At 44.5% G+C, this 11,466-nt stretch overlaps 1 protein-coding gene across 1 annotated transcript; it reads right to left on the bottom strand.

Annotated features, from left to right (window-relative positions):
• Window positions 1-1,797: 1,797 nt before the first annotated feature.
• On the bottom strand, window positions 1,798-7,682 carry GJA8 (gap junction protein alpha 8). Its single transcript, XM_003793793.1, has 2 exons — window positions 7,645-7,682; window positions 1,798-3,129 (listed from the first exon to the last, which is right to left on the bottom strand). Exon 2 carries the CDS (start codon window positions 3,116-3,118, stop codon window positions 1,799-1,801), a length of 1,320 nt encoding a protein of 439 aa, XP_003793841.1. The 5' UTR covers window positions 3,119-3,129; window positions 7,645-7,682; the 3' UTR covers window position 1,798.
• Between the last annotated feature and the right edge of the window lie 3,784 nt (window positions 7,683-11,466).

The raw sequence follows: 11,466 nt of genomic DNA on the forward strand, positions 1-11,466 counted from the left end.
ACAGGCGCTGCCCTAGAATGAATATCTTGAAAGGAACCTTCAATTGGGAAGTTAGAATGAAGGCAGCTTTTCTGGATACCTCTTTTGGATACCTTGGTGGTCTCCTGTTCAGATCTTTGCCATGTCAATGTGGTTGTGGTTTCTACACCTCCTACCTTATCTTTGGCACTGTAGCCCATAAAGCATAACTTTGGTTTAGATAACCATCTTAGCTATCTCTTTCTCTCTTTGATCTGGAAATTGCTAGGCTCTGGGTGAACCTGCTCCTGGTGTGAAACATGTACTTGCACTTGATGGTTTTCCCTGATTGACTCTATATATTTAAGGCAGGTGAGTTATGGGGATACAAGGACAGGAGACCCTCCAGATCTTCTTGTTCTCTTTAGCCTCTCTGTCCCTTGCAGGGACAAAATTTGGCTTGAGACTAGACTTTGGGACCCTGGCTATTTGAGTACATACTCCGTGAGACCCCCCTCCCACCCTCAGTACTGCTCTGATGGCCCTTCTGGTACATCTTGTGTCAAAACAAGGCCTGAGTGCTGACTATCCTCATGTCGGGCCTGGGAGCAGGTGTCCACCAGCTCAGAATTGGGGATGCCTCCAGCCCCTGATGAAAGGAGGTATAGATTTTAGGCTGAGCCCTGATGTTGAAAGAGGACAGTAAAGCATCTTTTTTGCTTCAGGAAAGACAGAAGCCCCCTCCCCCAAAACCTGTAACCAGGCCTCAAAGCCTTTCATCTCACAGAGAGAGGTTTTGGTGTCTTGTTCTCATTCCCTGATGGTACCCATGGCAGAATTCCCTCCATTACAAAGCATATCATGGCTTCAGAACCCAGAGGCTAGATGACCCAAAAGAATGGTCAGTGAGAACTCTGGGCATCTCTTAGACTGATGATTTAAACCAAATATTCCAAAGCAGTGGAGTGAGGTAGAGCCACAGAAACAAGATGAGACCATAAAAAATAAAGTCAATTCCACAGGAAATCTGGGCTCATTGGCATAGGCTGACATTATTGCAAATTGATGCCCCAGTCTCGTCTTAAGTTCATTAACTTAGCCAAACTCTGTCACCCCAGCACTTACCTTTAACCCGGGTTAAATTTGGCTCTCACATATGTCATTTGGTCCGTATGTTGTATTTCAAATTTAGCTGTCAATATTAACAGTTTTGGAAATTTGAATTAACAGTTTGGGTTTCTGGCTTCTCTTGGAAAAATCAGACTGCCAGGTAACACTGCAAGGTTCTGGTTATCTGCAAGCAAGCAGCAGCTGCCCTGCCCTCCATCTTCCCTAGCCCACCCCTCTCCACTGCCTTAGAGCAGGCCTGCATCACTAGCTTAAGTCACCTGCCTATATTCTGTAGGCTACTGAGTCCAGGATTCCTGAAATATCGTCACATGGTATCTGCTAGGGAACTGCTGGGGTGACAGGGTCTGGTTAAGTTAATGAACTTGACACAAGACTGGTAAAAGGCTATGAGGCCACCTAACTTCTGATTGGAAGAGATTTCTGTGGAGAACTGGGGACAAAAGCAGAGTGTCGCATAGCCTCTGGGGTGGAGGAGCAGCGTCATGTGGGACTGGGAACTTGGATGGGACAATGGGTTTATCTTGACAGCCCTTCTACTGTGTATGGGAAAGGCAGTTTCCTAGTTGTATAGCATGCACTGCTCCAATGCAGTGCCCATCTAACCAGGGGAGGGGGTAGGGGAGGGGACACAAGACTCAAATTAAGTTGGCACCTTTTCCTTTCACTTTGCGCTATATTAGCTTGAGCGTTTTCTTTGTTTGGCACCGTTTCATATGGTTAAATCGTCTGACCTGGCCCGGCTGCTGGCTTTGCTCAGCCTACTCAAGGGTCTGCTGTCGTCTGCCGTGAGCTCGGGACAGAGCGAAGGCGTCTTCTCAGCTAGCAGCCCCTGCTTTGACACCTTCTCGGCCTGCAGCTCTTCTTTCTCCCCCTCCTTGCCGGTTCCCGGGGTCTCCGCTTTCTCCCCGTCTGACACTGCCGCGGTCTCCAGCCCTTCGGCGGTCGCCTTCTCCGCCTCCAGCCTCTTATCTCCCGCCTCGGGTTCCGCCCCCTCCTCCGCGGGCTGCCCCTCCCCCTCCGCTTCCTGCGCCCCCACCTGGGCATAGGAGGGCAGAGTCTCTTGGTAGCCCCGGGACAAGTCCCCTAGGGGCCCTGTGCTGACCTTTTCCTCGAACTGACTGAAGGGCTTGGCAGAAAGTGGGCTGGTTTCCACCATGCCCACCTCAGACAAAGGGAAATAGTGGGACACAATCTTCTCTTCTTCTAGGAGCTGGTAGCCCTTGGCCTTCTGGATGGAAGAGACGGCAATGGAGTGGAGGGATTTCTCCGGCAGCTCCCCCAGGGGCTGCTCCGTGGGTCGCTTGAAGGCAGACCGGATCCCCTTCAGGCCCAGGTGGCTCATCTCCATGATATTGAGGAAGAGGGACACAGAGGCCACGGACAGCATGAACAGGATGAAGATGGTTTTCTCGGTGGGCCGGGACACGAAACAGTCCACCACGTTGGGGCAGGGCCAGCGGCTGCAGCGGTAGAGCGGCAGGATGCGGAAGCCGTACAGGAAGTAGTGGCCCACGATGAAGCCCACCTCGAAGAGGGTCTTGAAGATGATGTGGCAGATGTAGGTCCGCAGCAGCGTGCCCTCCAGCCGGAACTTCTTGGTGCCCTTGCTGCTGCTGCTGCTCTTCTTGATGCTGCCCTGGTCGGGGGTGAGCGGCCCGCGCTCGCCGCCGTCGGCCGCCTGCTGGCTCAGCTCCTCCGCCTCGCGGTCCTTGCGCTTCTCCTCCATGCGGACGTGGTGCACGGCGTGGCCCACGTACATCAGCGACGGGGTGGACACGAAGATGATTTGCAGCACCCAGAGGCGGATGTGGGAGATGGGGAAGGCCTCGTCGTAGCACACGTTCTCGCAGCCGGGCTGCTGGGTGTTGCACACGAAGTCGGACTGCTCGTCCCCCCACACGAACTCTGCGGCCGTGCCCAGGATGAGGATGCGGAAGATGAAGAGCACCGTCAGCCAGACTCTGCCGATGACCGTGGAGTGCTCGTTCACCTCCTCCAAGATGTTCCCCAGGAAACTCCAGTCACCCATTTCTCGCCCACCTAGAGAAGGGAGAAGGAAAACCTGAGCCGCCACAGTGCAATCCTGCGTCTTTCTCTTTTGGCTAACTCTTGGGGTACCTCTCCTTTCTGAGTTGCTGGAACAGTCGACGTGTAACAGCACCATTGTGGGCCGCTTCTGTGCGGGCTGGGACCAGGGGACAGAGGAGGCATAGAAAAACCAGCTTCTGCCGACTTCCTCATCTATAAAATGGGCTTAATAGTAATCATACCTGTTCTTGTTCCCTTTGCGAGCCGCCTGTGAGGATCATGAGGCAGTATCTGTATAATTCCTTCATCGCCACCAAAAAATAGGGATTCATTGTTGACCATAAATAGAAGCCCATAAGAGCGGCGCCTGTGGCTCAAAGGAGTAGGGCGCCAGCCTCATATGCCAGAGGTGGCGGTTCAAACCCAGCCCCGGCCCAAAAAAAAAAAAAAAAAAAAAATAGTAGGTGAATTTAAATCAAGATGGTCTGATCAAGAGACCTAACGCTAAAAAAAATTCTTGTTTTTCAGGTGTCTAGGCCCCCAGCAAAATTCTTGTGTGTATAAAATTGTCCTTAGCCATCTATCTTACTTTCAACCTTGTCAAAATATATATAATAATGGTCTATTTGAAGGGAATTGGAAGGGAACTGACATTGAATACCTACTTTGGGGACCTGCCTTTTTTACTGTATAGACTCAATCAGTGTCTGACACACAGTCCAGAACGTAGTAGGAGCTTGATGAGTGTTTAACTAACTTGATCCCAACTTGTGAGAAAACTGAGCCTCAAAAAGAGGCTAAATGGATTGTCCAAGGTCAGGCGGTTAAATAGCAGCGTTTCTGTCTGCGGTTCCAGAAGCTGGGTCCTTTCCACTACTCCGCTGAGATAAACTGCCCGCGCTCAGAGCTACACTCCTAATTTATGTCTTCTCTTCTCTAGGTTGAAATCTGGGAACCCTTCTTAATAGCTTTACAAATTGAGGGCAGTATATTTTTATTATTACTCTTTTAAATCTAAAGAGCAGAGAGAATGCCTGGGAAGGAGTCATGTCACAGGATGACTGTCCACTGGGACACTTTTAGTGTCTCACACAATGAAAGTTGTCTAGGTCTGTAACATGTGGCCATTTTAACAGAGCTAAACATTTGGTCTGTAGAAAAACACATACCATTAAACATGAAGTATACAATGCCCCTAGCACAGCAATGGCTAATGGAAGTGGGATTGAACTGATGGAGGGATGTGTCCAAACTGGGTCATTTCATCCAGTGCAAACCTGTGACCTATGAAGGACTATGAACAAAACTTTCACCTCAGCCGGGGACAGTTGTTCCTCTAGCTTAAACATCTCTAGAATTGTGAAGTTTGTTCATCCTTGCTCTTAGACCAGGGCAAAAGCCAGGTTAGAAGATCCTGCTCTGGGCTCCTTCCAGACCTGCTCTGCTCTATAGGATTGGGAGGCGGTCAGACCACCATTTTGAATGACAGTGATATTCGTTAAACACTTGAAAGAGTACTACCTTAAATTGAGTATGACTTTCATCTTTAAAGAGGATAAACAAAATGGTATTTTAATTCCTACTTCTAGCCTGTTATTTGAAGCCTGGCCAGACAGAACCTAGTGGCAGAATAGTAATGGCAGGCATGGTAATGCCCCACCGATGCTCTCAGGCATCCAGAACACTATCTGCTTGGAGAGCAGAGGGCAGCCTCCTCTTAGGGCCCTAGAAACTTCCAATTAGAGAGATATCCTGCAGCAGCTTCTCTTCTTCTGGGAAGGTGAGAATCCCCAATGATGAGCCTGGCAGTGGGAAGAGTTCCTTGTAGGGAGGGGGAATTGAGAGTAGGAGGGAGTCCTCTACTCAGAACCAGCAGGTCAGAATCCCAGCCACAGGTATCTGCTCTTCACACTCCTCAGACTGCAGTTAAAGCTAGTGCTTGCCTTGTGAAGAGTGGCAACCATTCCCAGAGCCTTCTGGAAAATAGGTAAGAAACATCACTATCATCTAAGCAGCCTGAGCATATAGCCCACTGGTGGCAGAGCTAGGATAAAGTTCATTTCTCATCAAACAGTTCAACCACTGATGTATCGATTCAGTTTTGACAGCCTTACTTGTACTATATGAGTCCTTTTGAGTTTCTGCATGTATTTCACTCACATACCCACATGAATGTGGATGGTGAGCACACACTCTCAACACTATACGTCATAGGGTCTTGTTTTCCCTTTTAGGATCAAAAGCTCTTGGACAGTTCAACCATTTTGGCTTCATCCTCTGCAAACCATCACAACACAGGACATAGCCATTCACAGAGTGGGAGTTTGATAGATACAAGTGGATGGGACTGATAGTGACCATTCTGAAATCTGAAATTCTCAATTCCCAAGTGCATGTAACAGTAGTATGTCTTAGAGTTCAGGTAACTCCAATCCTTTTGCTTCAGCTAGCCATGGGGAGATTATGAACTTGCAAAAAACCAGTACATACCAAAAAAGATAATAAATTGCTCCAAAACCAGCTGTGTTGAGACATAAAACTGCTTATTTTGTATAAGATCAAAGATATAAACTGTAAGGGCAATGACTCTTTTTTTTTTTTATATGAAAAGACAAGAGTTTAAAGGGCAATGATTCTTGACACGTGAGTATCATGATACATGTTTGTGATATAAGACGTCCCTTCTGACCATCCCATTAGTAATTTCTAAGCTAAAGCCAAATAAGGCTGTGTCCTTCCACATACCATCCTGGGATGCTAGGATTGTTTGAGTGCATTTTTTAGGTTTCATTCCAAAGTTTCTTTTGATAATTGAAGGAAAGAAACTGTAACTTAGGACAAAATCTTTCCAGCCCCATCATAATTGAAACAGGCCAACAATGCTGTTAAGGCGAGAGGCTTTAGAGGTGCTAAGGGAAAGTGCCTTGGGCTTCTGACTTCTAACAATAAAAATTTAGAGGAAGTCAGATCAGAGTAGCAAAGTGTTCTAATGGAGCAGGGAGAACTCCAAACCAAAGGAAGAATATTTTTCTTCTTCAAAGAGACAATTATCTGTTTCATTTTGCTTGTGAAAATTTAGTGACCAGATATATTATGGATGGAAAATAAAATGATGGAGTTCAAGCCTCCAACCCTATGGCATCCAAATATTCCTGGGAACATTCCACCAGAGAATTACGGCTAGAGGTAATGATTCAAATAGCACCTTGTGTTTGGGTATCCTTTATAAATTCTTTATCTGTTTATAAATGAAGCATTTTCACATATCTTATTTCAGTCCTCATAGCAAGCTATGAGGCCAGTGGTTCTCAGACTTTGATTTCACAGACTAGTATAATAACAGCAACAAAAAGGGTGATCAACGCAAGGCTGCCAACTCCTTATTTTGCCAAACAAAGACCTTAAAAAGAAGAAACCTATTAAATCACTGTGTCTACAGCTTGTTTTCATCATCATTTCATGAAAAAGGAGTTTAATACTACCAAACTAGAAAGGACATAAATTCAGATTAAAAGACAATCATATTGGGTTAGAACCTATTGTAAATAAAAAATCCTCACGTGTTTATAAGTGAACCACTTAACTTGGTTAGAAAGTTCACTACATGTTTATTTCATGATTGTCACATTTTTGTCATTGGCTGCTGAAAACTTCATCTTGGGCTAGAACTGAGAGATGCACAAATGAGTGCTTGAGAATCAGTGAAGCAGGCATTATCAACCTTCAATACCAGGTAGGGAGATGGGCCAGGAGGTTGCACTTGTCTCCCAGATATGAGCTGCAGTCTTCTGGCTCCAAGCTCAGTATAGCACAGCCTTCTTCTGACTTTGAAGGGGCAGAGCAACAAATATACTCTGTGTTAACAAGTTCCCCCAAGCATTCAATGGCCGCTTACCACTCCCACCCGTAATGGAGTGAAGTGTGCCTTCATTCTAGTTTCTAGGGCAGCCACTAACCAGTAGCTCTCTAGGCAGACAAGGGAACCTACTCCCAGGAAGAGTTTATGGTCTTTAGACAGATACTTTCCTGTTTTTCATTCAATGCTCCAACATCAAAAATGCTGACATGTAGCCTCCCCTATACCCACCACCCTCAATGATTATGATTATTACTCCTATTGAAGAGTTGAAGTGGAAGAGAAGTATAAAACGCTGTCACAAACATTGAATACTTTGTTTATGTCTCTTGGGATTCTTAGAAGCATACTAATTCATTCTTTTCAATGCAAAGCCCTTAAAAAGTTAAGCTGTCTTTGACTTAAAAAGTCAAACTCAAGAGAGTTTAAACGTCTGTTCTCCCATTACCCCACATACTCTACTATTCATCTCATTTCTAAAGTTCTGCAAACTCTGAGGTCAACTCCAAGAGGATTTTCAGTGTTGTACTTGTAAGTCCAGTTATATCAGGCCAGGACTAAACCTTAAAGGCAAGCTTTTCCCTCTTGGAGAAGACTATATGGCCCTTAGGTTAGGCTGAGAAAGAGGTGAGGGGAAGGCTACAAACTAATATCATCCAAAGAAAACTTGCCAATATGAGTAGTGTCCCACGGAGAAATACACGCTGTCTTTCTCTCTTGGCGCTCAGCAGCAAAATGGCAACTTTGGCTTCTTTCCTTTGCTGCCTAAAAGCCCACCTCCCTCTTCTCTACCCCGCCCCTGCTGTGCTGCACGACTGAGCAGATATGACTGGATTGGCCCTGATGGGTAGGTTTTACTGTCCAGCAATATTTTAAGCTCCCAGCCAGACAGCTTTTTATGAAGGGAGGGATGTTTGGAAAACAATGGGAGTGAGAGAATGGGAGAGCTGTGTTGGGCACCAAGGGGAGGAGGTGGGGAAAGCTGATGTGTGAAAGCTTAGTTGGGGCTTCTGCAGCCTCTAAAAGTTTCTTTTAGCAGCAGACTGGGCCTCTACAACAGGAAACCTTTGGCTTCTCTCCAGAGGGCATGAGCCTAGGGGCGTTTCCCAAGGCCTCATCACCAGCTTAGTGATGTTAGAGAGAGTAGCAGGTCATCTGCGTGCATCCCTCTGCCTCTGAGTCAGACTGAAAAAGAGTGGTCAGCCCTTTCAAAGGACGGTATTTCACCCTCTTTTGGTGGATGGCTCTTGTCTCAAAGCCCTCAGCGTGGAGTTGTGGTTATTAAAGGCTGGGAAGGGCAGGCGAGAGGGGCAGATGGGGAGAGGCTGGTTAATGGAGACAAAGTTACAGCTAGCCAGGAGGAATGAGTTCTGTGTTCTCCAGCACTGGAGGGTGGATATGCTAACTGCACTTATCACATTATACTACAAATATCCCTGAAAACAAGAGGAGGGAAATTTGAATGTTCACAACACAAGTAAGTGATAAATGTTTGAGGCGATGGATATGCTAATTCTCCCGATTTGATCATTATACACTGTACACATGCATTGAAACATCACTCTGTATCCCATAAATATGTACAATAATTATCTGTCAACTAAAAGTAAAAGGAAAAAGTGATTTCTATAAAAATCAGAAAAATAAAAAAAAACCCTACTAATACGCCAATGAATTTTGGTGCCATTTGTCAAGGTAATAACATTCTCACCATGTTTCAGTCATAGTTAACAAAACTTTGAGAAGCTGCAGTTGAGTCAATGTCAGCTGATGCTTTTTGACTTTAGTGCCTTCGTCTGTTAGACGGGGGTGTGATACTCCTGAATGAAATAGTAGTGTAGCTAAGTGGGGGGAAGCCAGCGTGGGGGGCGCAAATGTGTGTCTCTGAGGCCTACTTTACCCCATTCTTTGGGACTGACTATTGCACTGATACACAAAGACAGGATTTTGATTACATTTTCAAACTATAAAAAAATCATCTGACAAGTTTATTGTGGAAACAAGGAAGCAAAAATAGTTGAAACTTGGATCGTTTTAAGAAGTCTGCAATGCGTGATTTCTAAATTGAAGACAATTTTGAGGGTAAAAACCAGACAAAAAGTCTAAGCAATTGTTTGATCCCTCCCTGCGGCCGCTTTTCCTGTCCTTTCTGGTGTCATGGACATATCACATATTGAGGGTGGCGGTTTGAAGGAGGAGGATATTAGCATGGTGTGAGTCCCAGATTCTATATTTTTAAATGTGAAAACAAGATTATTCAGAAAATATAGAAAATTAGAAAGTCTACTCCACAGACAGAGCAAAGGCAAGTTCTCCCTGACTCCCCTCCCCCGATTCCATTTTTAATAAAATGTTCATTAGTCCACAACCTTATTTACTTTGGACTTCTGGTTTCTTTTGAACTCCCAAGTTTGAGTGCCAACAGTGAGTGGTGCAACACATTCTAAGGAATTCTTGAGTTAAAAATAGACATTCAATCCACTGGTGGGAACAGATGCTTTAAAAAAAAAATGGCCAAGGCTGTTCCCCTAACATTAATGGTGCAAGAAGTCAGAGGAAGGAGGAGAATAAATTCAATTATCCTTTCCTTTGAAAATATTCAGTACATGCTGATTCTTGAAGCTTGTGTTGTCCCTGACATAGTCCAGATCCCTACAAAGCTTCTTTTCCAAGTGAACTTCTCCCCTTCCAAGGTTTCCCAGTCCAACTCGGCTAACGTGGAAGGTGGCCTCACCTCTCGCCATCATGTTGTGAGAGATGGTAGTAGAGGACATGTTTGAATCTGGAAAAACAAGGAGCGTTAACAGCTCTGAACAAATTACAGTCTGTCAGATTTGCATAAACCTAGCTTTCATATCTAGCACTTTCCTTTCTTATTTACTCTGTTTATGTAAAATATTATTAACAGTGTCCAATTGATTGAATTATTTGTGTTGTCAGTTTTTCTGTTTGCAGCCGAAAAGTCTTGTAAAATATAAACACTCAGTCGCATATTTCTCTGGGAGAGTTTTGAAAGTGATGGGGTGAGAGGCTTATCTTAGCTGCTACTGAGAGCTGAGCTGTCTATTCCTAATAGGAACTAGAGTCACTCTCTCAGGTCTTTCAGAGGGCTATCTTCTCATGGTGGCTGTATTGCATTATTGGATGTACATAAATAAATCTCCAGCTGAGACATAAGCACATTCAAATGCAAATTCCAATTTATATTCTATAATGTTACAGAATAGATTATATGAGATTACTGATGCTTTTGATAATCTACAAGGTCCTAAAATCAAGTTTGCGAACTTACCACTGTGCACTTACATCGGCAATACTGTAAAAACAACTTGGTAAAGTTTCATAACCTTGGTACCTCAGCGTCTCACAGCTGTGTTCATTTTGACATGTGGTGATGTCTTGATGATTGCTGCTCAGTATTGTTGTTATGTGTCTTTGTGTGCTGTTGTGAGAATGCTGGAGCTTGAATTAGAGCAACAAATACTTGTATCTCATTAAACATGGCAAGAGTGGAAGTGAAATAAGGGATGTGTTAGTCTAAGTTTATGGGGATAATGCTATTGAGACAATGGCATTGTATAAATGGATTAAATGTTTTTCTGAGGGGAGAGAAAGCATCACTGATGAAGAGAGGTCAGGGTGGCCAGTAATGAGCAGAACTGATGAAAACATTGCAAAAATTCATCAAATTGGGCATCAAAATCATTAGTTGACTGTGAGAAGCATAATAGACCAAGTAAACATCGATTTAGAAACAGAAAAATTTTAACTGAAAATCTTGGCCAACAACTCATGACTCTTGCATCATGACAAGGCACCAGCTCACACAGCACTCTCTGTGAGGGAGTTTTTAGTCAGTAAACAAATAACTATATTTGAACACCCTCCCTACTCACCTGATCTGGCCCCCAGTGATTTTTTTATTTACCTGAAGATAAAGGAAATATCCAAAGGAAGACATTTTGATGACATTCAGGACATCAAGGGTAATATGACGTCAGCTCTGATGGCTATTCTGGAAAAAGGGTTTCAAAATTGCTTTGAAGGGTGGACTAGGCACTGGTGTTGGTGCATAGCTTCCCAAGGGGAGCACTTTGAAGGTGACTGTAGTGATATTCAGCAATGAGATATGTAGCACTTTCCCTAGAACTTTTCCAAACTTAATTGTCAGACCCTGTAATAGTGGCATTTTTCCACGAGGGTGCATTTTGAAAACAATAAGGCAGTTATGTGTGGAAAGATTATGGATTTGCAGTCTGAAGGCTTTGGATGTGGCTCTGCTTCTTATTTGTGAGCAACTTGCTCAGCTCTATGAGCCTTACTTTTCTGTGAAATCAAGATAATAATAACTTCTTATTTGTGAAAATAGGACGGTGGCTACTGATCTAACCTACATGATTCTGTGAAATCCTGTTTGCTTATTGGTTATATTTGCTAGGATCTGAGTATGGCTGTGTCCTGTGCCCCAGAATCATGGGTTGGTTGGTTCTAAA

Source organism: Otolemur garnettii, unplaced genomic scaffold (assembly GCF_000181295.1).
Source record: "Otolemur garnettii isolate 467f Iridium unplaced genomic scaffold, OtoGar3 scaffold00073, whole genome shotgun sequence".
Classification (NCBI taxonomy): Eukaryota; Metazoa; Chordata; class Mammalia; order Primates; family Galagidae; genus Otolemur; species Otolemur garnettii.